General features: G+C 37.2%; 6 protein-coding genes and 1 long non-coding RNA gene across 7 annotated transcripts; 5 read left to right on the plus strand and 2 right to left on the minus strand.

Annotated features, from left to right (window-relative positions):
• The first annotated feature begins 629 nt into the window (after positions 1-629).
• On the plus strand, positions 630-2,223 carry LOC125596232 (uncharacterized protein At1g65710-like). The gene has a single exon (XM_048771436.1). It carries the CDS (start codon positions 839-841, stop codon positions 2,081-2,083), a length of 1,245 nt encoding a protein of 414 aa, XP_048627393.1. The 5' UTR covers positions 630-838; the 3' UTR covers positions 2,084-2,223.
• A 2,490-nt stretch (positions 2,224-4,713) lies between these two features.
• LOC125596229 lies at positions 4,714-6,180 on the plus strand. Its single transcript, XM_048771433.1, has one exon. It carries the CDS (start codon positions 4,714-4,716, stop codon positions 6,178-6,180), a length of 1,467 nt encoding a protein of 488 aa, XP_048627390.1.
• A 2,293-nt stretch (positions 6,181-8,473) lies between these two features.
• On the minus strand, positions 8,474-10,067 carry LOC125596233 (dirigent protein 20-like). Its single transcript, XM_048771437.1, has 2 exons — positions 9,392-10,067; positions 8,474-8,711 (listed from the first exon to the last, which is right to left on the minus strand). Exons 1-2 carry the CDS (start codon positions 9,915-9,917, stop codon positions 8,668-8,670), a joined length of 570 nt encoding a protein of 189 aa, XP_048627394.1. The 5' UTR covers positions 9,918-10,067; the 3' UTR covers positions 8,474-8,667.
• Positions 10,068-11,375: 1,308 nt separating this feature from the next.
• Positions 11,376-13,138, minus strand: LOC125596234. The gene is made up of 3 exons (XR_007330968.1): positions 12,336-13,138; positions 11,827-11,957; positions 11,376-11,753 (listed from the first exon to the last, which is right to left on the minus strand). It is a non-coding gene; the product is annotated as an uncharacterized LOC125596234 (long non-coding RNA).
• Positions 13,139-16,240: 3,102 nt separating this feature from the next.
• On the plus strand, positions 16,241-17,834 carry LOC106434755 (uncharacterized protein At1g65710). The gene has a single exon (XM_013875611.3). It carries the CDS (start codon positions 16,450-16,452, stop codon positions 17,692-17,694), a length of 1,245 nt encoding a protein of 414 aa, XP_013731065.2. The 5' UTR covers positions 16,241-16,449; the 3' UTR covers positions 17,695-17,834.
• A 2,491-nt stretch (positions 17,835-20,325) lies between these two features.
• Positions 20,326-21,762, plus strand: LOC125596230. The gene has a single exon (XM_048771434.1). The coding sequence runs from the start codon at positions 20,326-20,328 to the stop codon at positions 21,760-21,762; it is 1,437 nt and encodes a 478-aa protein (XP_048627391.1).
• Positions 21,763-22,300: 538 nt separating this feature from the next.
• Positions 22,301-26,020, plus strand: LOC125596231. The gene has a single exon (XM_048771435.1). The coding sequence runs from the start codon at positions 22,301-22,303 to the stop codon at positions 26,018-26,020; it is 3,720 nt and encodes a 1,239-aa protein (XP_048627392.1).
• The last annotated feature ends 538 nt before the right edge of the window (positions 26,021-26,558 follow it).

Below are 26,558 nucleotides of genomic sequence, written 5' to 3' on the forward strand. Positions count from 1 at the left end.
ACTACAGAAAAAAAAAACGTAGCTCAATCGTGGTTCAAATAGCCACAATATGGTTAGGTAATAAAATATGGTTACATTTACCATGGTTTTTAGCTACAAAATAATATTGACTATATATCTAGTCACGCTTTTGCCACGCTATTTCATTGGCTAGTGTATTAGCCACAAAATTTAAGGTTTAGGATTAACGGTCACAATTTTGCCACATAATTTTTTTGGCTATATTAGTTTTTTCTATACTCTAAATCTCAATCTTAAATTATATATATACTAATACTAAATCCAATGTCCAAATATTATATTTTAAAATTTTAAGCTCAAATATTACACTTAAACTCTAAATCTAATTTTTTACCCAAACTATATACCTCACAAACACTATACAAACCCTAACAATAATACTTTTTACATTTAAATTCTAAATCGTAAACATAAACCTTAAACTTAATCTTTTTCAAAACTTAATCTCAAACTACATACTGCAGCAGTTAATTATGTTTCCATTCAATACCCTAGTTTGTTTTCATTACCTAACAACAAAACCCATAGAACATGTATGTAAATAGCCGTTGGAATTGGAAACCACAATATCAAAACTTCTTTAAAAAAAATGAAGAAAAGCATTCTAATTTGAAAAAGGGAATAAAAGAGTCAGAGGTAATACGACATTGACTGCAGTGCTTTCTCTTTCCTATGTCTAACGGCTCCATCGCCTCTACGTTGGGAAATTTTCAAAAAAATTGCTCTTCTCACTGTTCCATTTTTCTATCAAAATAAATTAAATTCAAGTTTGATTCTGAATCACTCACTCTGGGGTTCAGACTCATCTTTATAGCAAATGGGTTGTTGTCTCAGCAAGAAACCTTCTCCGATCCCTCTCTCCAGTGGTGATGTTAAATCCCCAGACCCAGTCAAACCCGATGTTAATAAACCCACTAAACCGGTGATTGAGCTGCCGGTTAAACCGGCGATCGAGAGTCCTTATCCAGCAGTGGAAGAAGCCAAACCAATTATATCCGAGAAGGTAGAGAAAGAAGAAGAGAATGCTACAAGTAAGGATGTTTCAGCTTCTGTAGCGGTGGAGAAGTCATCCGTGAGGACCTCAAGCTGTACGAAAGAAGAAGTTGACGCGATACTGATCCAATGCGGGAAGCTAAGTCGGAGCAACTCCAAAACAAGAAGATACTCTGGCTCAAAGAGAAGCTTCGATTTTGACCAGAACGAGAGGACACGTGGCGGCGGCGGCGGAGAAGTGGAAGGGGAGGAGGAGAGAAGGAAGACGACGCCTCAAAGGAATCGTGACCGTGGAGGAGTAGAGCGAGCGAACGGTTCGCCTCGCGAGAGGAGAAGACGAACTCCAAGCAGAGAAAGAGAAAGAGGCGGCGCCGCCGGTGGAAGCAGACGGGTGAGCAGGTCTCCCGCAAAACGATCAGAGGCGATAAACCCTAGTGGCAATTTAGTAATTTCGAGCAACATTAAGTTTGTTACAGTTCCCGCCACGGACCCCTCGAGTAAACGAGTCACTGTTAAGAGGAGCATCGGAGAAGCTTGTAGAACCGCTGCGATGAGTAATGTTCAGCCTCCTCCTCGGAGAAAGCCACTGGGAGTAATCGATCAGAACGCGACAAAAGGAGACAAGAAGAAGAAGATGATAAAGAGAGAGAACGAAGATAAGAGACCACAAGTGATAAGCAGAAGCAGATCGCTGAGGAGATCACGGGACTTCGATCTCAGTCCAGAGACATTGTTGTTGCAATCAAGCGAAGAAGACAAGAGCAGTTACACCGCGCTGTTGCTGAAAGACATTAAGGATTTCCATGGGAAGAGTAGTAATGATGATGATGATGAGGAGGAGGAGGATCCGTTTAGTCGTCTTCCGTCTTGTGTTACTAAAGCTTGCTCCATTGTCGAAGCAGTGGCGGATCTTAACTCCACCAGCTCTGACTTGAACCGGTTTAGATTCACATCTACTGTGAAGAAAGTGGATTTGGTAGAACCGAGATTTGAGAAGTATGTGACTGTGAAGAGAGGTTGTTGTTCGTTGGAGAAGCAAGAATCATGTGGTAGCAACAATCTTACGTGACCAGAGTTCGATTTCTCAGGCAACAACTCTACTACTCTCTGTGTTGTTGCAGTTTCAAGCTTTAGTTTAATTCTTTTTGTTTATTGTATTGCCCCTCCCCCCATGTTTTCATTCACTTCAATCGAATCTTTTCTTCAACATTATGTTGAGATAAAATGGTACTAACATTAAATAGTTAGAAACTTACTGTGAGCGTGTACTACGTATGCAGTACACTGTGATATGGTGGCACAAAAAATATATGTACAGAGATCAGAACCAAATCAGTCAGGGTATTTCCAATTTTGGTAAGTGTCAAAGGTGCCAGTGATGAAAAAAGGAGAGCTTGGTTAGGAATTTGAGAAATATCATTGATGTCAAAGTGCATTAGAGCTTTTGATATAAAGCATAAAAACAGTTGTTGGTTGGCTTCTGTACTGGCACAAGAGATAATTATAAATCCCAGACAGAATAAAAAGCCTTAATTAGATCATTCATCATACAGACAAGTAGCCGCAGATAGTACTCATGTTCAGTCACTTCATGTATCTGTGGAAGTCACTCCTTATTATTGTATCATTGATGAAGCGCTTAGGTGGCTTTCATTTTCGCCACGAGTCTGATTCTTGAATACCACATCATCATCCCACCTGAAAAGACCAAGAAACTATTCTCATTATCTGCCTCCAACAATTGACATAATAATCACAAGATTCATGAAGAAACAGGATATAACAAAATCCTAACCTCCTTTTAAACACTAAGACCAACATTATCGCAGGGTCCTTACTGGGTTTTTAAGGGAAATGGCCCATTTAAATAATTCAACAGAAAATAAATCAGTCATTACCGATCCTTAAGTAGGTGTTTTTGGCATCGATTTTTAAGTGGGGTTATATACCACGTGTCAAGACGTAAACTATTGTTATTTTTATTTTATTTTTTTATTTTCTTTCTTTCTATCTTTTGTTTGCCCTCTTCTTATTCATCGAAGACGCATGCGATGGAAATACCCTAGGATAGCATTAAAAATTTTTTATCACAAATATAGACTCTAAGAATCAAAATGACCAAAATATTTCATTAAAAAGATAAATATACACTTGAACTCCTAAGGTTAACTAATCCAAACCTTAAGGTTTAGAGTTAAGCGGTGGAGATTTGGGTTTGAAGTTTAAAATTTTATAAAATAGAAAATAAATATTAAAAATTTGAAAATAGAAATTTTAAAAATAGTTTCAAAAAGTATTTTCGAATTACAAAAAGAAAATTTGAAAAAAAAAATCGTAAAAAAAAATTCAAAAAAAAATTATAAAAAAGTTCAAATTTGAAACATTTTGGTCATTTTCTTATTTTTTTATTTTTTATTTTTTTTATTTTTATATATCTAGGATATTAGTGTCATTTTACCAATTAAATGAAACATTTTGGTCATTTTTTTTGTGATCTATTTTTTGTGACCAAAACTTGAAAATTGTCTATTATGAGAATTGCCCTTTTATTTAATAAATAAATTTTATTTAAAAAAAATTTAATTTTTTTTTTAAGAACCTCTAATTAAGAAACTCCCATTGGATCGCTAAAAATGGGAGTTTGTTAACTAAAGTTCTTAACACCACTTAAATACATTTAAACTATTAAATAATCATTAAGGATCTCACTTAAGGATCATGTCATGCTCTAAATGAGGTTGGAGAGTGGGTTTCCTTCGAGAATACCTCGTCAATCAAGATGCAGTTAAAACAGAGAAACAAAAGGAAGAATCTCCAGTGAAAAATACTTCAAAATATATGGTTTACATTTAGTAGCAGCTTTAGTCTCATGATTACCATCTGGTTCCGAGTTGATAATACTTTGGCATACTCACAGTAATTGGTAACTGGTTTATGGTATCAGCGTCACTATTACAATGGAACGCTTTATTTGATATGGACTTGTTGTTGTTCACTTGTTTCCTTAGCTCAATGTCTTTATAACATTTTGTATTATGAATCTGCAGGTATTTCATATGCCTTTATGACAGTCTTTCATCTTAAAACAAGTTTCACCAGGAATGTAAAAAACATGAGAACAAAAGTCTGGGATGTATCGTTTCTTTTTTTAAGACTCTTGTTCATCCTCAAAACTATATGCTTAAGTTCTTCAAGTTTCGAGTTATCCTTTTGGCGTAATATACAGTTCACGGTTATCAACAGTTGAGTGTATCAGTGTCATTTTGCTGGCAAGATGGTAGTTTTCATGCAAATGTCTGATCTTAATCATATGGGTCTCTTAGATCATCATTTCTGTTTTCTTCAAAAACTCCTCTCAGAGATTCTTTTAGTAACGAGAAAAAAGTTCCTTGTGATAAAACAAATATTAATATATCAGTAAATTGTAAAAGGAGAAGTTGTTGAGAAGTCTTTTTCTCTCTAGGAACCCCAAGTGGGTATGAGTTGTATCCAGTAAACTAAAGGGTGAGTGCATCGATAAGTGAGATTTAAAAGTCTAAACACGTTTGATTAAAGATTTCTTAACCACTTTCATTGGTTTTCGAGTGCTTCCGCTTGCTTTTAACAAAAGAAAAGGTGTTTTTTATCTCTGTTCTTAGAGAGTAAGAAGGTTTTGGTGGTGGAAAAATTTATTTCGAAGTTCCTGTGCCCATTTAAGCCATGTCGTTAGCCATGGACAGAGCCTTAATGGCTTTGTCGTTAGATGAAGAAGATACCCCGTTTGAGATGCCAGATCTACCAGATTTCACCTCTGCTGAAGAAAATAAACTCAGCCTGATGGGAAGGCTCTTAAACCCAGAGCGACAAAGGATGTCTAATCTCATTATCCAAATGCCCAGAAAATGGCAAAAAGAAGGTAAAGTCAGAGGTATAGCCCTGTCTCAAGAGAAGTTCCAGTTCATCTTCAACTCCGAACACGACCTTCAAGATGTTCTGGACAAGGGAGTTCAGACACATTACGAGTGGGTCATAGTCTTAGAGCGATGGATGGAAAACCCACCGGAAGATTATCTGCAGTACATCCCGCTCTGGGTCAGAATAAGTAACATTCCGGAGACTTTTTACACGGTGGAGGCGATAGGAAAGCTAGGTGACTTTGTGGGAAAGGTTGAACTAGTAGCTTTCGACCCCTCCAAGCCGGTCACGCAGAACTACATCAGGGTGCTGGTGAAATTCAACGTGGCTAACCCTCTAAGGATGTCTAAAGCTCTCACTTACAAAGGCAAATCTTTTGTTATCCACTACAACTATGAGAATGTGCAGAAAAGATGCTTTGAATGCTTCAGACTGAATCATGAGAAGGACTACTGTCCCTTAGTAGTCAGGAAAAGACAAGAAGAAGCGGCCGAAAGGAGAAGTAAAGTCTCCCCCCAGTCTACCCCGCTGCAACCCTTTTTCAAAGAAGGTGATCCACTCAAAGGTGTGCTTGCTGATTACCAAGTCGGTATCAACCCAATGAATGGCAGACCTAAAATTTCAAAAGAGGTTCTTGAAGAGTTGCGAAGATATCTGCTTGCTGACACTGGGGAAAACAGAGAGATAAAGGAGTATAAAATCAAACAATCTGTCAGTCTTGCTGAAAAAGATCCAGTGGCTCAAAAGCTGTGTCTACAGCTGGAGGCTCCACCTCAAGTGACCAAAGAACTCAACAAAGGAAAAGGGCTAGTCTTCGACTACTCCAAGAAATCAGAAACAGAGCAGTCCGGTGCAAGGAGAGAACCAGCTGAGAAACTGATGGCAGCCTCGATCAAAGCCCACTCTTCTCTGATCCTCAAAAGAGACAATGAAGTCTTGCTGTTGCGTGACAAAGAAGAGAGTGATGGTGGGTATTTCTCTTCGCGTTCTGATGAACCTACGGGCTTCAGTGCTGGATTCTATGACTCTGGTTCTGCCGGGTTTGTCAAAAAGCGCTCTTACCAGAGGAAAAGACCCCCCAAAGCTAGAAGAATGCAAAGGAAGTTCACAGAGAAAGAAAGGGGAGAGATACTGGAAGGTCACAGGAGAGAAGGAAAACAAGAGGTGGGATGCAAGAAAAAGAAGTGGGAAGGTGAAGGGGAGAGGAGTAGGTCAATCAGCAAGGCACCTTGCATTAAGGTGATCCCAAATGAGGGATCGCCCAAGCTTTAATGAGTATTTTGAGCTGGAATTGTCAAGGCTTGGGGCGGCCTCAAGGTTTGACGATTCAGAGACTCCGGGAGATGCGTCAATACCATTTTCCGGAAATTTTATTTCTTATGGAAACGAAAAACTGTCGGAATGTTGTGGAAGATTTAAAAGTTTGGTTGGGTTATGATCGATACCATATTGTAAGTCCAAGAGGCCTCAGTGGTGGATTGGCAATTTTGTGGAAGAAATCGGTTTCTCTAGATATTAAATTTTCAGACAGAAATGTTATCGACTGTCTTGTAAATTATGGAGATTTCTCCTTTTTTCTCTCTTGCATCTATGGGGAGCCTTCGGCGGTAGGGAAAGATGTGATTTGGGAAAGATTGAATCGCATTGGAGTGCTGAGGAAGGAACCGTGGTGTCTAGTGGGAGACTTTAATGAAATTCAAAATAATGATGAAAAATCGGGAGGCCCCTCGAGACCGGTGGAGTCTTTCTTATCTTTCACTTCCATGCTCAAGATCTGTGGGATGGAGGAACTGGATGCGAAAGGAGATCGCTTCACATGGAGTGGCAAGAGAGGCAATCACTGGGTTCAATGCTGTTTGGACCGCTGTTTTGGAAATAAGGAATGGTTCAAATTATTTCCGTCTTCGAATCAAACTTTCATGGACAAAAGGGGATCAGATCACAGGCCAGTGTGGGTCAAGTTCCGTGCAATGCAAGATAGATTCAGAGGGCAGTTCCGCTTTGATAAAAGGCTGATGCTCAGTATGGAAGTCAAAAAGGAAGTGGAGGGTGCCTGGTCTTGTGCTCGGGGAGATGGGTCTTTATCCTCCAAGATCACAAACTGCAGGAAAGTTCTCTGTGGCTGGAAGAAGAAGCGCATCTTTAATGCAAAAGATAAAATCAACCTCTTACAACAACGGCTGGAGTGGTTCGAATCGAAACCGTACCAATGTCGCTTCATGGTCAATAATCTAAAGAAGGAGTTGATTAGGGCATACAAAGAAGAGGAGATGTTCTGGTGGCAAAAAAGCAGAGATAAATGGCTTACTAGAGGAGATAGAAACACAGATTTCTTCCACAATTCAGTCAAGGTAAGACGCTCTTCAAATTAACTCACAAAGCTAAAGACATGAGAACAAAACTCTGGGATGTATTGTTTCTTTTTTTTTTTAATCTCTTATTGAATCCGAAAGATCCTGAATTTTGGACAGGTTTATCCTCAAAACTCTGCTTCAAGTCTCGAGCTATCTTTTTTGCCTAATATACAATTCATGGTTATCAACAATTGAGTGTGTATCAGTGTCATTTTATTTGGCAAGATTGTAGTTTTCATGCAAATGTCTGATCTTAGTCCACCACCATTGTGAAAAGCAGATTTTCATTTCTGTTTTTGTTTCTGCGGCTAAGTCAAATAATTCTGAAGTTGCAAAGAATTGTTCATGGAAATAGACACCAAATGATCTTATGAGAGGAGAGGGGGAAGCTTCTACTTCTTGGAGACTAAAGCTACCAAATGAGAACCGCTGATTGAACGAGAGAGTTGGAAGCTAAAGGATATATTACGTCAGAACGCTTAAAAAGCTCACAAACATGACAGCGTTTATCAATATTTCCTTCCACGTGTACGGAACAAACTTGACGTTTTGGATTTATGTGCACATATTAATATAATAAAATATTTAATTTTGTATAATTTCTAAACAAAAAGATCATTAACTATTAAATTGACTATATTCCAGTTAATAGAAAAACAAATAGCAGAATATAAACAATTATATAACATAAATTCAGTAAAATTTACATTGAAATTTGAAACAATATTGTAAACATTTTAAAAGAACTAAGCATAATTAATTTGTAATATTAAAATTATCGTGATATTATATTTAAATACTTTAAAATAATAAAATATAACTTATTTATACTATTAAATTTAACCACTTAAAAAAAATATAACTAATTTAAATTTGAAAACTTTAAAGAATTAAATCAACTGGAAATAAACAAGTGATATGGTGTTTTATAGATTTTAGTGTAGTTTTAGTTGAATATTTCTTCATTCTCTAATTCATTTTTTATATCATACTATTTTTAATACTAGCAATAGAGTTGCTCTTTCCTTTTGTTTCCTCAAAATGATTATATATCAGTAGTATAAATTATTGTTTTACTTTTTTTTTGGTGTAAATTATTGTTTTACTTATTATGCCAAATCATTATGTGTCCTTCATTGGATCTCTTTGCTGGCCACATCAGGTTGTCGGTCCGAAACCATAAACAACATATTTAAAATGAAATTTAAAACTGAAATATATCATCATTTTCTTTCCAAAATAATCGTGGAGATTCTTTTGCAAATAGAAAAAAGCTCCTTGCATATGAATAAATATTATTACATCATTTAAGTTGAAATAAGCGAACCTACTCCAACACAAATCCACCACACACACGGACACCACATGCAAAAAAATGAGAATTAGTACACAAACATCATTAACATCAATAATGCAAAACATAACAACTGTACTCAACAATAGCATCACCTAGGCCTGGGCATTTCGGGTATCGGTTCGGTTCGGTTCGGGTATTTCGGGTTTTGGGTAGTTCGAATAAGGGCTAGATGATCCATTTAGTACTTGACCTATTTTCGGTTCGGTTCGGTTCGAATAGTTTCGGGTTCGGTTCGGTTCGGATAGTAAATGTAGGAACCGGAAAATATCCGGAAAAAATTCGGTTCTCATTTGGATCCGGTTCGGGTTCGGATAGTTCAGATAGTTCGGATCATTTGGATAAAATATCGGTTATTTAGGGTAAAATATCAAATAATTAGGATGATTTAGATAAAAAATTTGGAGATTTCGGATTACTTTGGATATTTTGGATAAAACTATCCGGATAGTTTCGGATACTTTCGGGTAGTTTGGATACTTTATAATAATTTAGTTATCCTCAACTATTTTCAGATACTTTTAATAGAATTTTAAATTAAAAATATATATTTAGTGATGTTATATATATATATATATAAAATTAATATTTTTATATATTCGGGTACCCGTTCGGTTCTCGGTTCGGTTCCGGTTCGGTTCGGTTATTTCAGATATAAAAATATAGGAACCGTTCGGGTATTTGAAGGTATTGGTCCGGTTCCGGTTTCAGGTATTTCGGTTCGGTTCCGGTTCGCTTCTTCGGTTCCGGTTATTTTGCCCAGGCCTAGCATCACCGTTCTTTAGGTTAAGCAGTTTTGTACGAGCCTCAACATAGCCTCTAGCAAACCGGAAAAGCCCACTTCCTCCGACTATAGGCATTTCTCTAACCTTCGACAACACGGGGTTCCGACCAAGAATCGTGATCGTGCTTCCGTTGTATTTTCCAGTCTTAAAAGCAAAATTCATCCCCACTAAAAAACTAAACTCTTTCTGAGCCGCTCCGGCGTAAAACCCTTGAGCCTGGCCCAACAACGTGGAGTTTATTTGAACTGTTGTCGTCAAAGCGTTGTCGAACATAGTGACTCCTCCGAAGTATGAGGTAGAGTTTGTAACCGGTGGCTTGATTCTGATGGAGCTTGGCTTTGGACCGCTTAAGATGTCGTGCCAATACACTTTGAAATGTGTTAGTTTTTCTTTCTTGTGAAGACCGAGGATTTTACGGTCTATGGTTCTGGCGAAGTCTTCCCCGTCGTCTCCGGCGGAAGATACGGCAGCGAGGAAGATAATTTGGACGGCGAGGAAGAAAATGAGTTTAGCCATGTGTTTTGTTTGTGTTATTATGGTGTACAAACAAGGTGTGTGTGTGTTGTTATTTATACTAGCGGAAGTACACCTTGAGACATGCTCAAATATGCTTGAAGATATGGACCTCTTCAAAGCAAACTCCGCCTTGGCATTCTTCCGTGTCCACTCCTTTGTCGCTTCCGGGGTTGCAGCATTTCCCCTTGGTGGTGTTGTGTTGTTACCAACGACGACATCCCATAAGTCCTCACTCACCAGGTATGACTCCATGCATGACTTCCATAACCGGTAGTTAGATTGGTTTAGGATTTCTATTCCCAATCCAACAACACGACCCGTTGATTCCATACTTGGAATAGACCCGAGCTCTCTTTAAAAAACCGATCTTGATGAGCACAAGATTAGCTTGGCTCTGATACCATGTAAAGAAACCACCTTTGATAGTGCTTAGCACTAGCCCAAGACCGTAATACCCGAGAACCCGAAAGAAACAAGAAAACTTCCAAGTATGAAGAATAATATGGAAGAACTCTCAAAGAGATTTAGAGAACTTTGAGTAGAACACTCTTTCTTTAAGAAAACTTTCTTATATTTTACTTGTTCAACTTCTTTTTTTTTTTACAAATGAGAGGATGAAGAGGTATTTATAGCCTCCTAAACTCTATTCCAAATACTAGGATGTGGACCCCCCCCGCGAGATCGCGGGAGGAAAATAAATGTTAAGTTTTCAATATTATTTTAAAATGATTATACATCAAATGTTTAAAATAAATTAAAATTATTTTTATTGATATAACTTAAAAAACTAAAGATAAAAAATAATATTCTAAATACCGTATTATAAAAAATATTGAAAATACTAATTCTAAAGTGACGCAACGCTTCAAAAGTATTAGGTTTAATAATCAATATTACTTTTAAATATTATTTTAGAAATGATTATATATTAAATGTTTTAAAATGATAATATATAAATTTTTGTTAATATATATATATATATATATATATATATATATATATAATATAGTTAAAAATTAAAAAGATTGAAGATGAAAAATAAGATTATACGAATTTGATTTTAGATAAAATATATTAACTAATGTCAAAGTGGCAATTGGTGTGATTTCTTTGGTCAAACAATTGTTGTATATAAATGATTTATTAAAGTGATGCCATTGGTGTATATATAAATATACTAAAATACTAATGTCAAAGTGATGCCTTTTTTTAAAGATATTAATATACTAATGTCAAAGTGACGCCATTAGTGTATATTATATATTTAATATATAAAAAATATTACTTTTATTGCATTTGACATTCTATGTCCACCTGTTGGTAAAACATTGCAGCACGTGCATGTCTAATAAAGTTTTACAACAATATTAATATTCTCAAAACTTTTATAGTATTTTATATAACTGAATTTTATTTTTTGGCAATATTTTTATAATTGATTAATATTCAAAGATTAAATAACCCGAAGCGTGAATTTGTTGGTTAATGAGTAATAAACATTTTCTGAGTATTTTCACCATTGTAAATCATTGAGTTATACAAATCCTCTTGGAACCAAAAACCCATTGCCCCACGTGAAACCATTAGCCTTTGTTTCATTCCAGTCATCTCATTTCACCCAAAACGTTTGTTTATGTTTAATGCTAATACAGACTTCACCATCGCTCTCTCCCATCTACTCTTCATCTATTGGCTTTTTTTTGGTTGAGGAAGAACAACCGTTGTTGTCGTCACCGGACACAACTACCGGAAGAAGCAGCCGTGCCATCAAAATCCAACGAAATGGATCCAAATGATGGAGACGTGGAGGAGACAACACGGAGATCAAAATGAGACCTGCAATCTGATTTATTTTACAATGGAAATTGCATATAAAAAAATAATAAATCTGAGACTGGAGTTACTCTACCTTTTAAAATGAGACTTGCAATCTGATTTTAGAATCCTAACGTCCTGGCGACAACAACAAAGGTCGCTTGCGATAGTTTATGCAATAGTGGTTTTGTATTAACTGATCTTAAACAAATGGAATGAAAGGCTCTGAAGAAAAAACAAATGAATCAGATATTTCTTTCATACAACACGGAAATTAAATGTATAAATCGCAAGTTACGTCGTTAATTATTCAGTCGAAATATCTCTCAAATCCCTGATTTCCACTCACTGTCTGACCCCTATATTTAGTGACTTTATAATGAGTGTCGTCTTGTGTATTTTCTTATACAAATACTAATGATTTTCTGTAATACAAACTTCCCCATGCGAAACTCGTGATACGTTAACGATATTTATTTAAAAGTAGTAAGGCTTTGATCTCTACTTCTTAAAAACCATCAAAACCTAGTGGTAACTCTCACCGTAAACAGATCAACTATTCAATAATGACTGTGACTTAAAAGGAAGGAGAAGATGACATACCTTGACAGAGATCAAAAACAAATACAGAAAATGAAATAGAAGATGAATAACCAAGTATATTTTTAATAGATTTTTGCTGTAAAAAGTTCAATATATAGATCATGAAAAGGTACATCAAGGACAACTCTAGAAGGTGTGTGTTTTTTCAGATGAAAAGTCTTCAGAAAAAGTTGCGATACGACTTAAGAAATACACCAAAATAATTTTGGACCATTAGATAATTAAACAAACAATTACGGCCGTCGGATTGTATCTCTTCAGATTTTTTTGAAAAATTATTTTAATTAGGAAAATTTATGTTGCTAAGGGATGCATTGTTTTAAATAATAATGAAAACGTATGTTTGTTAAGGGATGTGTTGCTTCGATATATAAAAAATACTTAAAATTAGGAAAAATTATGTTTGTGAAAGGACACATTAATTAAATAAATAAAGAAAGTTTTGTCAAATATAATTTTTTGGCTGACAATAGTGAATTCAACGAAAGTGTTTTATGTCTTTTAGATGATAAAAACAAATAATTCTGACTATTGGGTTGAATGTTTAAATAAATTATGAAAATGTATGTTGGTTAAAGGATGTGTTGTTTAGATGAAAATGTATGATTTGGGTTTTTTAAAAAGATGTGTTGTTTCAAATAGATGACGGTTGAAAGAAGAGTTGCCATTGTGTCTCTTAAAAAGATGTGTTGTTTAAAATAGATGTCTGTTGATAGAAGAGTTGCCAAAAAAATTGATGACATCATCATCTATAGAAAGAGTGTTTTATATCCATAAGATCATAAAATATGAAAAATGTTGACCATTGGATCAAACTTTTTTTTTCCTATAAAAAATTGATGACGTCAGCTGTTAACACAAAATTGGTTTGCTATTATATATAGATATGCTGAGTTTTAGAGATGTTTGGAGAGTAATGATTTCGTATTATTTTATTTGTAGATTTTTTTTTTTTAAATGTGGATCTATTTTAGGGAACAGTGATTCTCGTGAATGGAAGAATTTGGGTCCAAATTGTGACATAGGGAATTGAGTGGAGTACGTAGTCAAATCCTATCCATTCTTTGGAAATTATACTATTTATAGAAAATTTTCGTTAGAAAAATATTTCTTATCAAAATTGATATAGAACAAAAAAAAATAAATATTCATTTTCATTCATTTCATTTTGTTCCTATTCATTCTTTTTGTTTTCATTTTTATTTCTATTTTAATGATGACCGGTTAGATTATATCTTTTTATTTACAACAATTTAAATGTAAAATATACGAGGAAGGTTATGTATGGGGTGAAGGGTGTGAAACTGTGAGGTACTAGTTATCAAATTATCATAATCATTGCATCATCGACTAGTATGATTTTCTTTGCATCATTGACTAGTATGCTTTAAGGCGAAGTCATAATAGAACTTTTTTGTTGTCATTTTTCTCAAAACAAAATCTGAAAATAAACCAAATCATTTATTTGGTCAACAAATTAAATTACGGATAAATAGTTGAGTGAATGAGATTGGTAGTATTATTAATTCATATACAGCTTTTGTTTTCATTTTTTGAAGACAAATCTTGAAAATAAAGAAATACTTGCAAATTAATATTTTTAATTATGTCGACAACTAGTGTTGTCGACACTCGACACAATGTGAAAATCTCTATATATACTTAGATTTGGCCAACTATTATGTATTTTGACTTTTAAATTATAAACATATTTAGAACATTTATTATCAAACGATTACCCCATTATTAAATTAACAATGTTATATTAATATTTTTCTGTAGTGGACAACAATCCCCACCAGCATATACATACATGGTCATCATGGGTGTCGTTTTCTGTGCAGTATTTTTCACGCTTCTGCTTTATTCGCTTTCTCTTGTTCTCTTCGAAAAGTTTTCATTCCTTTTTGCTATATAACGAAATTTTAATGACATTCTTGAGACAGCTTTCGTCAAATTATGAACCGTTTAATACGTAATTCGAATTTAAAACAATTTAAAACCTTTGCAGAGTTATTGAGCTTGTCGTGGTTACCTACCAGCAACGTGGCAAGTATGGACAGGAGGTGCATCCATTCGTTTATTCCATTCCGAGTTATATACATATTTAGTCCACAAAAATTGGAAACTCTAAAATACAGTTATTAAGGTTCAAAAAAAAGTAAAGTATAAATATAGATTATATTATTATTTAACAAAGCTAAAAGTATATCTCCACATATTTTTCTCATTGTACATCTAATAGCTAAATGATTAGGAATATCACTATCCAAAATATTCAGAAACATTTCCTATAGATGATTTCTTCAAAAAATACACTAGTGCATTATACCTTAGCAGACTTTTCAACTATGGACCTGTCATGTTTAACGACCATATTTTCTCCACAGTAGGCTGAAGAATGTTTGGTAACACTTGAATCCTGTATTTGGTTCAATAAGATTCATGATGAACCTTGGTGTAGGATGCTCTTTTGAAAAGAAATGTTAAATTAGCTGTTTTAATAAGTTATTAAAAATGTATTCCGATTATTTGGATTTATATGAACCTATTGACTTTAGAGATTCTTAAAAACTTCAAAATAAACGATATTATTGATGCCGATCGAGCTTGTTATCTCCGCCTGCTAATTTGTTTCGTATTTTTAAGTCCTTCACGTGAGATCACTCTTGATAGAGCTACATATATTTGGTTATGGCTGAATACTCTTCGAGGTAGATAGAGGGCAACTTGTTTAAGACTTTTCCCTTGAATTTTATTGACTGTTGTTGCATAGGACAACCGTAAAGGTATTAGTGCCTGCATAACATTAATGGATGGGTGTTTCCGTTGGGTGACAATTGAATCTTCAGAATGAGAACTTTGTTTCCGACATGTATATCTGTCATGATTTCAACCTTTAATGATATTGTTCCCAAGTCGTGTAACAACTAACCTTGTTCCACTTCATAGACCGTTTTCAGTTTTATATTCCGTTAAAATCATCTAAGGTGCTCCAACTCTCGACATGACTTGTGGTTTGGCAGTCCGATGAATTTGAGAAAGTTAAGATACTCTTGGATATAGTTTGACGTCCAATCTCCATCAGATGTTGACTCATTTGCAATAGTATCAGAGCTAAAGTATTCTTTCTCATAAGGCACCATTGAAACTTGAAAGCATGTAATTGTTAATTTCTGTCGGTGTTACGTCGTTGCCGCCGAAAAATCGTGGCTAAAACAAAAAAAAAAAAACCAAGGTTTAGCCACAATCTAGCTACAATTCAAAAATAGCCACGACTACAGAAAAAAAAACGTAGCTCAATCGTGGTTCAAATAGCCACAATATGGTTAGGTAATAAAATATGGTTACATTTACCATGGTTTTTAGCTACAAAATAATATTGACTATATATCTAGTCACGCTTTTGCCACGCTATTTCATTGGCTAGTGTATTAGCCACAAAATTTAAGGTTTAGGATTAACGGTCACAATTTTGCCACATAATTTTTTTGGCTATATTAGTTTTTTCTATACTCTAAATCTCAATCTTAAATTATATATATACTAATACTAAATCCAATGTCCAAATATTATATTTTAAAATTTTAAGCTCAAATATTACACTTAAACTCTAAATCTAATTTTTTACCCAAACTATATACCTCACAAACACTATACAAACCCTAACAATAATACTTTTTACATTTAAATTCTAAATCGTAAACATAAACCTTAAACTTAATCTTTTTCAAAACTTAATCTCAAACTACATACTGCAGCAGTTAATTATGTTTCCATTCAATACCCTAGTTTGTTTTCATTACCTAACAACAAAACCCATAGAACATGTATGTAAATAGCCGTTGGAATTGGAAACCACAATATCAAAACTTCTTTAAAAAAAATGAAGAAAAGCATTCTAATTTGAAAAAGGGAATAAAAGAGTCAGAGGTAATACGACATTGACTGCAGTGCTTTCTCTTTCCTATGTCTAACGGCTCCATCGCCTCTACGTTGGGAAATTTTCAAAAAAATTGCTCTTCTCACTGTTCCATTTTTCTATCAAAATAAATTAAATTCAAGTTTGATTCTGAATCACTCACTCTGGGGTTCAGACTCATCTTTATAGCAAATGGGTTGTTGTCTCAGCAAGAAACCTTCTCCGATCCCTCTCTCCAGTGGTGATGTTAAATCCCCAGACCCAGTCAAACCCGATGTTAATAAACCCACTAAACCGGTGATTGAGCTGCCGGTTAAACCGGCGATCGAGAGTCCTTATCCAGCAGTGGAAGAAGCCAAACCAATTATATCCGAGAAGGTAGAGAAAGAAGAAGAGAATGCTACAAGTAAGGATGTTTCAGCTTCTGTAGCGGTGGAGAAGTCATCCGTGAGGACCTCAAGCTGTACGAAAGAAGAAGTTGACGCGATACTGATCCAATGCGGGAAGCTAAGTCGGAGCAACTCCAAAACAAGAAGATACTCTGGCTCAAAGAGAAGCTTCGATTTTGACCAGAACGAGAGGACACGTGGCGGCGGCGGCGGAGAAGTGGAAGGGGAGGAGGAGAGAAGGAAGACGACGCCTCAAAGGAATCGTGACCGTGGAGGAGTAGAGCGAGCGAACGGTTCGCCTCGCGAGAGGAGAAGACGAACTCCAAGCAGAGAAAGAGAAAGAGGCGGCGCCGCCGGTGGAAGCAGACGGGTGAGCAGGTCTCCCGCAAAACGATCAGAGGCGATAAACCCTAGTGGCAATTTAGTAATTTCGAGCAACATTAAGTTTGTTACAGTTCCCGCCACGGACCCCTCGAGTAAACGAGTCACTGTTAAGAGGAGCATCGGAGAAGCTTGTAGAACCGCTGCGATGAGTAATGTTCAGCCTCCTCCTCGGAGAAAGCCACTGGGAGTAATCGATCAGAACGCGACAAAAGGAGACAAGAAGAAGAAGATGATAAAGAGAGAGAACGAAGATAAGAGACCACAAGTGATAAGCAGAAGCAGATCGCTGAGGAGATCACGGGACTTCGATCTCAGTCCAGAGACATTGTTGTTGCAATCAAGCGAAGAAGACAAGAGCAGTTACACCGCGCTGTTGCTGAAAGACATTAAGGATTTCCATGGGAAGAGTAGTAATGATGATGATGATGAGGAGGAGGAGGATCCGTTTAGTCGTCTTCCGTCTTGTGTTACTAAAGCTTGCTCCATTGTCGAAGCAGTGGCGGATCTTAACTCCACCAGCTCTGACTTGAACCGGTTTAGATTCACATCTACTGTGAAGAAAGTGGATTTGGTAGAACCGAGATTTGAGAAGTATGTGACTGTGAAGAGAGGTTGTTGTTCGTTGGAGAAGCAAGAATCATGTGGTAGCAACAATCTTACGTGACCAGAGTTCGATTTCTCAGGCAACAACTCTACTACTCTCTGTGTTGTTGCAGTTTCAAGCTTTAGTTTAATTCTTTTTGTTTATTGTATTGCCCCTCCCCCCATGTTTTCATTCACTTCAATCGAATCTTTTCTTCAACATTATGTTGAGATAAAATGGTACTAACATTAAATAGTTAGAAACTTACTGTGAGCGTGTACTACGTATGCAGTACACTGTGATATGGTGGCACAAAAAATATATGTACAGAGATCAGAACCAAATCAGTCAGGGTATTTCCAATTTTGGTAAGTGTCAAAGGTGCCAGTGATGAAAAAAGGAGAGCTTGGTTAGGAATTTGAGAAATATCATTGATGTCAAAGTGCATTAGAGCTTTTGATATAAAGCATAAAAACAGTTGTTGGTTGGCTTCTGTACTGGCACAAGAGATAATTATAAATCCCAGACAGAATAAAAAGCCTTAATTAGATCATTCATCATACAGACAAGTAGCCGCAGATAGTACTCATGTTCAGTCACTTCATGTATCTGTGGAAGTCACTCCTTATTATTGTATCATTGATGAAGCGCTTAGGTGGCTTTCATTTTCGCCACGAGTCTGATTCTTGAATACCACATCATCATCCCACCTGAAAAGACCAAGAAACTATTCTCATTATCTGCCTCCAACAATTGACATAATAATCACAAGATTCATGAAGAAACAGGATATAACAAAATCCTAACCTCCTTTTAAACACTAAGACCAACATTATCGCAGGGTCCTTACTGGGTTTTTAAGGGAAATGGCCCATTTAAATAATTCAACAGAAAATAAATCAGTCATTACCGATCCTTAAGTAGGTGTTTTTGGCATCGATTTTTAAGTGGGGTTATATACCACGTGTCAAGACGTAAACTATTGTTATTTTTATTTTATTTTTTTATTTTCTTTCTTTCTATCTTTTGTTTGCCCTCTTCTTATTCATCGAAGACGCATGCGATGGAAATACCCTAGGATAGCATTAAAAATTTTTTTATCACAAATATAGACTCTAAGAATCAAAATGACCAAAATATTTCATTAAAAAGATAAATATACACTTGAACTCCTAAGGTTAACTAATCCAAACCTTAAGGTTTAGAGTTAAGCGGTGGAGATTTGGGTTTGAAGTTTAAAATTTTATAAAATAGAAAATAAATATTAAAAATTTGAAAATAGAAATTTTAAAAATAGTTTCAAAAAGTATTTTCGAATTACAAAAAGAAAATTTAAAAAAAAAAATCGTAAAAAAAAATTCAAAAAAAAATTATAAAAAAGTTCAAATTTGAAACATTTTGGTCATTTTCTTATTTTTTTATTTTTTATTTTTTTTATTTTTATATATCTAGGATATTAGTGTCATTTTACCAATTAAATGAAACATTTTGGTCATTTTTTTTTGTGATCTATTTTTTGTGACCAAAACTTGAAAATTGTCTATTATGAGAATTGCCCTTTTATTTAATAAATAAATTTTATTTAAAAAAAATTAATTTTTTTTTTAAGAACCTCTAATTAAGAAACTCCCATTGGATCGCTAAAAATGGGAGTTTGTTAACTAAAGTTCTTAACACCACTTAAATACATTTAAACTATTAAATAATCATTAAGGATCTCACTTAAGGATCATGTCATGCTCTAAATGAGGTTGGAGAGTGGGTTTCCTTCGAGAATACCTCGTCAATCAAGATGCAGTTAAAACAGAGAAACAAAAGGAAGAATCTCCAGTGAAAAATACTTCAAAATATATGGTTTACATTTAGTAGCAGCTTTAGTCTCATGATTACCATCTGGTTCCGAGTTGATAATACTTTGGCATACTCACAGTAATTGGTAACTGGTTTATGGTATCAGCGTCACTATTACAATGGAACGCTTTATTTGATATGGACTTGTTGTTGTTCACTTGTTTCCTTAGCTCAATGTCTTTATAACATTTTGTATTATGAATCTGCAGGTATTTCATATGCCTTTATGACAGTCTTTCATCTTAAAACAAGTTTCACCAGGAATGTAAAAAACATGAGAACAAAAGTCTGGGATGTATCGTTTCTTTTTTTAAGACTCTTGTTCATCCTCAAAACTATATGCTTAAGTTCTTCAAGTTTCGAGTTATCCTTTTGGCGTAATATACAGTTCACGGTTATCAACAGTTGAGTGTATCAGTGTCATTTTGCTGGCAAGATGGTAGTTTTCATGCAAATGTCTGATCTTAATCATATGGGTCTCTTAGATCATCATTTCTGTTTTCTTCAAAAACTCCTCTCAGAGATTCTTTTAGTAACGAGAAAAAAGTTCCTTGTGATAAAACAAATATTAATATATCAGTAAATTGTAAAAGGAGAAGTTGTTGAGAAGTCTTTTTCTCTCTAGGAACCCCAAGTGGGTATGAGTTGTATCCAGTAAACTAAAGGGTGAGTGCATCGATAAGTGAGATTTAAAAGTCTAAACACGTTTGATTAAAGATTTCTTAACCACTTTCATTGGTTTTCGAGTGCTTCCGCTTGCTTTTAACAAAAGAAAAGGTGTTTCTTATCTCTGTTCTTAGAGAGTAAGAAGGTTTTGGTGGTGGAAAAATTTATTTCGAAGTTCCTGTGCCCATTTAAGCCATGTCGTTAGCCATGGACAGAGCCTTAATGGCTTTGTCGTTAGATGAAGAAGATACCCCGTTTGAGATGCCAGATCTACCAGATTTCACCTCTGCTGAAGAAAATAAACTCAGCCTGATGGGAAGGCTCTTAAACCCAGAGCGACAAAGGATGTCTAATCTCATTATCCAAATGCCCAGAAAATGGCAAAAAGAAGGTAAAGTCAGAGGTATAGCCCTGTCTCAAGAGAAGTTCCAGTTCATCTTCAACTCCGAACACGACCTTCAAGATGTTCTGGACAAGGGAGTTCAGACACATTACGAGTGGGTCATAGTCTTAGAGCGATGGATGGAAAACCCACCGGAAGATTATCTGCAGTACATCCCGCTCTGGGTCAGAATAAGTAACATTCCGGAGACTTTTTACACGGTGGAGGCGATAGGAAAGCTAGGTGACTTTGTGGGAAAGGTTGAACTAGTAGCTTTCGACCCCTCCAAGCCGGTCACGCAGAACTACATCAGGGTGATGGTGAAATTCAACGTGGCTAACCCTCTAAGGATGTCTAAAGCTCTCACTTACAAAGGCAAATCTTTTGTTATCCACTACAACTATGAGAATGTGCAGAAAAGATGCTTTGAATGCTTCAGACTGAATCATGAGAAGGACTACTGTCCCTTAGTAGTCAGGAAAAGACAAGAAGAAGCGGCCGAAAGGAGAAGTAAAGTCTCCCCCCAGTCTACCCCGCTGCAACCCTTTTTCAAAGAAGGTGATCCACTCAAAGGTGTGCTTGCTGATTACCAAGTCGGTATCAACCCAATGAATGGCAGACCTAAAATTTCAAAAGAGGTTCTTGAAGAGTTGCGAAGATATCTGCTTGCTGACACTGGGGAAAACAGAGAGATAAAGGAGTATAAAATCAAACAATCTGTCAGTCTTGCTGAAAAAGATCCAGTGGCTCAAAAGCTGTGTCTACAGCTGGAGGCTCCACCTCAAGTGACCAAAGAACTCAACAAAGGAAAAGGGCTAGTCTTCGACTACTCCAAGAAATCAGAAACAGAGCAGTCCGGTGCAAGGAGAGAACCAGCTGAGAAACTGATGGCAGCCTCGATCAAAGCCCACTCTTCTCTGATCCTCAAAAGAGACAATGAAGTCTTGCTGTTGCGTGACAAAGAAGAGAGTGATGGTGGGTATTTCTCTTCGCGTTCTGATGAACCTACGGGCTTCAGTGCTGGATTCTATGAGTCTGGTTCTGCCGGGTTTGTCAAGAAGCGCTCTTACCAGAGGAAAAGACCCCCCAAAGCTAGAAGAATGCAAAGGAAGTTCACAGAGAAAGAAAGGGGAGAGATACTGGAAGGTCACAGGAGAGAAGGAAAACAAGAGGTGGGATGCAAGAAAAGAAGTGGGAAGGTGAAGGGGAGAGGAGTAGGTCAATCAGCAAGGCACCTTGCATTAAGGTGATCCCAAATGAGGGATCGCCCAAGCTTTAATGAGTATTTTGAGCTGGAATTGTCAAGGCTTGGGGCGGCCTCAAGGTTTGACGATTCAGAGACTCCGGGAGATGCGTCAATACCATTTTCCGGAAATTTTATTTCTTATGGAAACGAAAAACTGTCGGAATGTTGTGGAAGATTTAAAAGTTTGGTTGGGTTATGATCGATACCATATTGTAAGTCCAAGAGGCCTCAGTGGTGGATTGGCAATTTTGTGGAAGAAATCGGTTTCTCTAGATATTAAATTTTCAGACAGAAATGTTATCGACTGTCTTGTAAATTATGGAGATTTCTCCTTTTTTCTCTCTTGCATCTATGGGGAGCCTTCGGCGGTAGGGAAAGATGTGATTTGGGAAAGATTGAATCGCATTGGAGTGCTGAGGAAGGAACCGTGGTGTCTAGTGGGAGACTTTAATGAAATTCAAAATAATGATGAAAAATCGGGAGGCCCCTCGAGACCGGTGGAGTCTTTCTTATCTTTCACTTCCATGCTCAAGATCTGTGGGATGGAGGAACTGGATGCGAAAGGAGATCGCTTCACATGGAGTGGCAAGAGAGGCAATCACTGGGTTCAATGCTGTTTGGACCGCTGTTTTGGAAATAAGGAATGGTTCAAATTATTTCCGTCTTCGAATCAAACTTTCATGGACAAAAGGGGATCAGATCACAGGCCAGTGTGGGTCAAGTTCCGTGCAATGCAAGATAGATTCAGAGGGCAGTTCCGCTTTGATAAAAGGCTGATGCTCAGTATGGAAGTCAAAAAGGAAGTGGAGGGTGCCTGGTCTTGTGCTCGGGGAGATGGGTCTTTATCCTCCAAGATCACAAACTGCAGGAAAGTTCTCTGTGGCTGGAAGAAGAAGCGCATCTTTAATGCAAAAGATAAAATCAACCTCTTACAACAACGGCTGGAGTGGTTCGAATCGAAACCGTACCAATGTCGCTTCATGGTCAATAATCTAAAGAAGGAGTTGATTAGGGCATACAAAGAAGAGGAGATGTTCTGGTGGCAAAAAAGCAGAGATAAATGGCTTACTAGAGGAGATAGAAACACAGATTTCTTCCACAATTCAGTCAAGGTAAGACGCTCTTCAAATCAACTCACAAAGCTAAAGAACAGTCATGGAGTGGAGCAGCGATCTGATGGGGCGAAAGCAGAGGTGGCCATTGAGTACTTCACTAATCTCTTCGAATCCTCCAATCCTAGTTCGTATGAGGATGCTTTTGCAAGTATGATCCCGAAGGTGACTGTCAACATGAACGCTTCTCTCCTTCTCAAAGTCTCAAAGGAAGAAGTTCGTGAAGCCATTTTCTCAATCAAACCAGAGAGTGCCCCTGGACCCGATGGAATGAATGGGCTGTTCTTCCAAAAATACTGGAACATCATAGGAGAGGATGTTACAAAAGAGATCATGAGTGTGTTTGAGTCAGGTACAATGCCTTCAGAATGGAACTTCACATATCTCTGTTTGATTCCTAAAGTCCCAGACCCGGAAAACATGATTGAGATCAGGCCAATAAGCCTTTGCTCGGTTCTATATAAAGCAGTCTCAAACATCATGGTGAAGCGTTTACAACCGTTCCTCAAAGACTTAGTTTCACCCAATCAGTCTGCGTTTGTGAGTGATCGCTCAATCACTGACAATATACTGATTGCACATGAAGCGGTTCATGCGTTGAGAACTCACACTAAGACCTCAAAGGAGTACATGGCTATAAAAACGGACATGTCGAAAGCGTACGATAGAGTGGAATGGTCCTACATATGTTCCCTTCTGAAGGCGATGGGCTTCGACAGTGTATGGGTGAACCTCATAATGATGTGTATCTCTACTGTGACTTATGCTGTCCTCATCAACGACCAACCATTTGGTTTGATCTCTCCTAAACGAGGCATAAGACAGGGTGACCCTCTGTCCCCTTTCTTGTTTGTCTTATGCTCTGAAGGTTTATCCCACCTTTTGGAAGTGGCGGAGAGAAATGGCTTCCTGGAAGGTATGAAATTTCATGAAGCTGGGCCATCTATCCATCACCTATTCTTCGCCGACGATAGCCTCTTTATATGCAAAGCCTCCTGCTCACAAGGAAGAAATCTGAAGCGCATCCTAAACTACTACGGTGAAGCTACGGGCCAAGTAATAAACCTGCAGAAATCTTCGTTAACCTTTGGTAATAACATTCCAGAGTTGACAAAGATGAGCCTCAAACGGATATTTGGTATTTATCAAGAAGGTGGAGCTAGTAAATACCTTGGATTGCCAGAATGCTTCTCAGGCTCGAAGGTGGACCTTCTGGAGTACCTCAAGGACAGAACACAAAACAGACTGGAAGCTTGGTATATAAGGAATCTATCACAAGGTGGAAAGGAGGTACTCATCAAATCCACAGCCTTAGCTATTCCAAGTTTTGCTATGGCTAGCTTCCGGCTCCCCAAAACTCTTCTCAAAAAACTAGCGAGCATCATGGCAAATTTCTGGTGGAGCTCAGACCCTAACCAAAGGAAAATCCATTGGGTATCATGGGAGAAGTTATGCCTACCAAAGAATCTGGGGGGAATGGGGTTCAGAGAGCTTGAATGTTTCAACCAGGCCATGTTAGCCAAACAGGGATGGAATATGATCACTCAACCGGAAGGACTCTTGCAGTCCTTTCTAAAGAGCAGGTACTTCCCAACTGGTGATTTTCTATATGCAGCAGAAGGGATTAGACCTTCTTTTGGCTGGCGTAGTCTATTACATGGAAGGGCCTTGCTGATCAAGGGATTGCAAAAGAGAATTGGCAACGGTGAGAACACTTGTGTATGGACGGACCGATGGGTGAATGACCCGGTTGAGGGGCTGAGAGCTTCTTGGATGATGAACAATCACTTTGAGGTTAATCATAAGGTAGCTTCTCTTATTGATAACACTTCGAAGAGGTGGAATGTGGAGGCTCTACTTCAGGTCTTTGCGATAGGAGACATAGAAATCCTTTTGAGGAACCAGCCGGCTGTAAACAGAGAGGATTTCTATGCTTGGAAATTCAATAAATCAGGAAAATTCTCTGTGAAATCAGCTTACTGGCTCGCATGTGATACCAAGACCAGGGAGAATTGCCCAGAGATGCTAGCTCTTCCCTCTTTGAACCCTCTCAAGGACTCTATATGGAAGGTACTCACTGCTCCGAAAATTAGGATCTTCATATGGAAATCCTTGAGTGATGCAATCTCAGTAGCGGATTTGCTCAGCTCGAGAGGGGTGAAGATGGATAGTCGATGTCAAATTTGTGGGAAAGAGGGAGAATCGATTAATCACTTGTTGTTTCAGTGCACCCTTTCTCGTCAAGTGTGGGCTGAAGCAGGCATTCCACAACCTGAATTTGGCTTTCATGAAACGTCTATCTACCAGAACATCTCGTACCTGGTGGACTTGAAAAAGAGACGGTTGGGAGTGAATGAGAACAAAAGAGCTTGGCCTTGGATAATATGGAGGATTTGGAAGAGCAGGAATGAATTTCTATTCAAAGGGTATGAGTGGTCTGCAAAGGAGATAGCTCAAAAGGCCTTTGAGGATTCGGAAGAGTGGTTTTTGGCTCAGACTATGGAGGAAGAAATAACACAAGCAGAGCCTACTCAGGAGAAGAGAGAAAACTTGAAATGGAGTCCTCCACCAAAGGACTGGACCATGTGCAATATTGGATATGATTGGAACAAACATTCTCGAATCTTGGGTGTGGCCTGGGTAGTAAGGAACCACAGAGGGGTGGTCTTATTTCACAGTAGAAGTTCCTTTGCTCAAATCCCAAACAAGGAAGAGGCTAGACTTCAAGCCATTCTATGGGCAGTGGAGAGTATGGCTAGTCTCAAACTTAGCAAGGTGGTTTTTGCAGGTCAATTTAAGGAGGAATTTGAAGCGGTGATGAAACCTATGGACTGGCCATTGTATGCGTTTCAGAGCGGGGAGATCTCAAAGGCTTTACTGGCGGTGAAGGATGCTCAACTATTGGTAGTTTATCGAAATTCTAATAGATGTGCATCCCTCATTGCTACAAGTGTAACCAGAGAAAATCGTCACCAATCCTATGTGGCTTCGGGTCCTCCTTGTTGGCTTTTTGAGTTGTTCGTGAATGAGAGCAGGTTTTGTAATCTTGATTGTCTTGGGTTGAAGTTTGGAGATATCAAGATTTCTAGTTGTTTTGGGATGGGGTTTGTTGGTGCTGTAGTTCGATGTTGTATCGTTCCTTCCCTTTGAGAGGGTCCATATCTGTGATTTTTTATATATAATCAAAACCAGTGTTAAAAAAAAAAAAAATCAGTAAATTGTAAAAGCATCATTCGGGGAGAGTTTTTCAAACTGAGTCTCTTCTAAATTTATCTATGTAATTAAATTTTAATATCTAAAAGTAAATATCGCACGTGGTGAACCAATATGGCTGAGAGAGAAATCATTATGGAAGAAGCATGTGTGGAGCCCGAGTATAGTTCTTGAGGTTGACTTGGCTTGAAGTGATTCAACTCATTGCTCTGGCCTTCTCCTGTGGTCGATAAATTGAAAGTTGCTTTCTCTTTCTCTTTTTTGGGACCTGCTGATACCCTGCTCTGTTTTTACTTCATGGAACTTTGCTTTTGACCATAGCCCTCACTTTTCTGAGTTTCTTTAATACAAGGCTACTAAGAGTAAAGAGTGTGATTGGATACCAGTAGACTAAAAAGAGAGTAAATAAAAAAGTAGAAATGGGAGAAAAATCAAAGTGGTGAAAAAAACAAGAAAAAAAAGAGTGGAAATGTTA

The sequence above is a fragment of the Brassica napus genome, unplaced genomic scaffold (genome assembly GCF_020379485.1).
Source record: "Brassica napus cultivar Da-Ae unplaced genomic scaffold, Da-Ae ScsIHWf_1157;HRSCAF=1645, whole genome shotgun sequence".
In the NCBI taxonomy this organism is placed as follows: domain Eukaryota; kingdom Viridiplantae; phylum Streptophyta; class Magnoliopsida; order Brassicales; family Brassicaceae; genus Brassica; species Brassica napus.